Source organism: Aplysia californica, unplaced genomic scaffold (genome assembly GCF_000002075.1).
Source record: "Aplysia californica isolate F4 #8 unplaced genomic scaffold, AplCal3.0 scaffold00248, whole genome shotgun sequence".
Classification (NCBI taxonomy): Eukaryota; Metazoa; Mollusca; class Gastropoda; order Aplysiida; family Aplysiidae; genus Aplysia; species Aplysia californica.
The window spans coordinates 1,013,961-1,015,670 of NW_004797518.1; the positions used below are offsets into that span (position 1 = coordinate 1,013,961).

The 1,710-nt window shown below is 37.9% G+C and overlaps 1 protein-coding gene across 1 annotated transcript in view; it reads right to left on the reverse strand.

The window, feature by feature from the left end:
* The window catches only part of LOC101857189 (short transient receptor potential channel 7), a gene marked incomplete at its 5' end in the record, with an annotated part of 37,912 nt that overhangs the window by 23,525 nt on the left and 12,677 nt on the right, over positions 1-1,710 (reverse strand). Inside the window, 1 exon segment of the mRNA XM_035970292.1 lies at positions 1,102-1,227. Within this exon segment, the coding sequence (XP_035826185.1) occupies positions 1,102-1,227 (126 nt within the window).

The following is a 1,710-nucleotide window of genomic DNA, read 5'->3' on the forward strand; positions in this document are numbered from 1 at the left end:
TCTCCTCCTTCCTTTCTGTCAAACATCTATCGTCCTTATCTCCCCTCCTTCCTTTCTGTCAAACATCTATCGTCCTTATCTCCCCTCCTTCCTTTCTGTCAAACATCTATCGTCCTTATCTCTCCTCCTTCTTTTCTGTCAAACATCTATCGTCCTTATCTCTCCTCCTTCCTTTTTGTGCTTGTTACTCTCTTGTAACGCATCAAATCTTAGGCACTTAAATGGTCTTATTGTGTTGCAAGTACTATAAAACTCTTTTAAAAGCTAAACTTAAAACTAAGTTAAAACCAGGTTTTTTCTCTGTTGTGTAGCTTACACCGTTTTGCCAAACAATACAATTTTTTAAAATTCAAAAGGATAGTATTCACGTACGTGTGACAGATTCAAAACAGTTGAGGATGGAAAGAGTGACTCTCTCTCTCTCTCCTCTCTCTCTCTCTTCTCTCTCTCTCTCTCTCTCTCTCTCTCCCTCTATCTCTCTCTCTATCTATCTATCTATCTATCTATCTATCTATCTATCTATCTATCTATCTATCTATCCGAATCTTTCTCTCTCTTTCTTCTTCCCACCAATTCCCTCCTCTCTTTCTCCCTCCTTCCTTCTCTCACCCAATCTCCCCCTTCTCTCAGACATGCCTAACACGACAAACAAACAAACAACACACTGTATGTAGTACTCACTTCCCCGACAAACAAACAAACAAACAAACAAACAAACAAACAACACACTGTATGTAGTACTCACTTCCCAGACAAACAAACAAACAAACAAACAAACAAACAAACAAACAAACAAACAAACAAACAAACAAACAAACAAACAAACAAACAACATACTGTATGTAGTACTCACTTCCCCGACAAACAAACAAACAAACAAACAAACAAACAAACAAACAAACAACATACTGTACGTAGTACTCCCTTCCCCCACAAACAAACAAACAAACAAACAAACAAACAAACAACACACTGTATGTAGTACTCCCTTCCCCGACAAACAAACAAACAAACAAACAAACAAACAAACAAATAAACAAATAAACAAACAAACAGACAAACAGACAAACAAACAAACAACACACTATATGTAGTACTCACTTTCCCGGATGGTTTGTGAGTGAGTAGACAGGGACATTCTCGCCCTCGTAGTCGTTGAGCGAGGGCACGCTCACGGAACCCATGCCAAACATGCTCCACGTCAGGGTGGAGATCGTGGATGAGAAGCTGGAGGGACAAAAAAAAACACGAAAAGAAACAAAAGTAAAGTCAACTTACAGTTTCACTTTTTTACAAGATTGAACCTCTCCGAGAGTTTTTTTTATTGAGAAGCTGAAGGGGGGAAAAAGCGAAAAGAAACGAAAGTAAAGTCAACTTGTAGTTTCACTTTTATAAAAGATTGAACTTCGACGTGACATTTTTATGGAGAAGCCGAGAGGGGGGAAAAGAAACAAGCAACCCCCCCCCCCACAAAAAAACAACAAAACAAACAACAACAACAACAATAAACAAACAAACAAAACAAAACAAACAAAGAAAAGCAATGATGTATTCCACTTTTAGAAAATAAATGGAGTCGAGGAGAAAATCTAACTGTGTATGGAAAAGCCAACAGAAAAGAAAAGAAACAAAATGAAAAATCAGTTTGAAATTTCCCTTTAGAATAATATTAAACCTTGGGTGGAGGGGAGAGAGAGAGAGAGAGAGAGA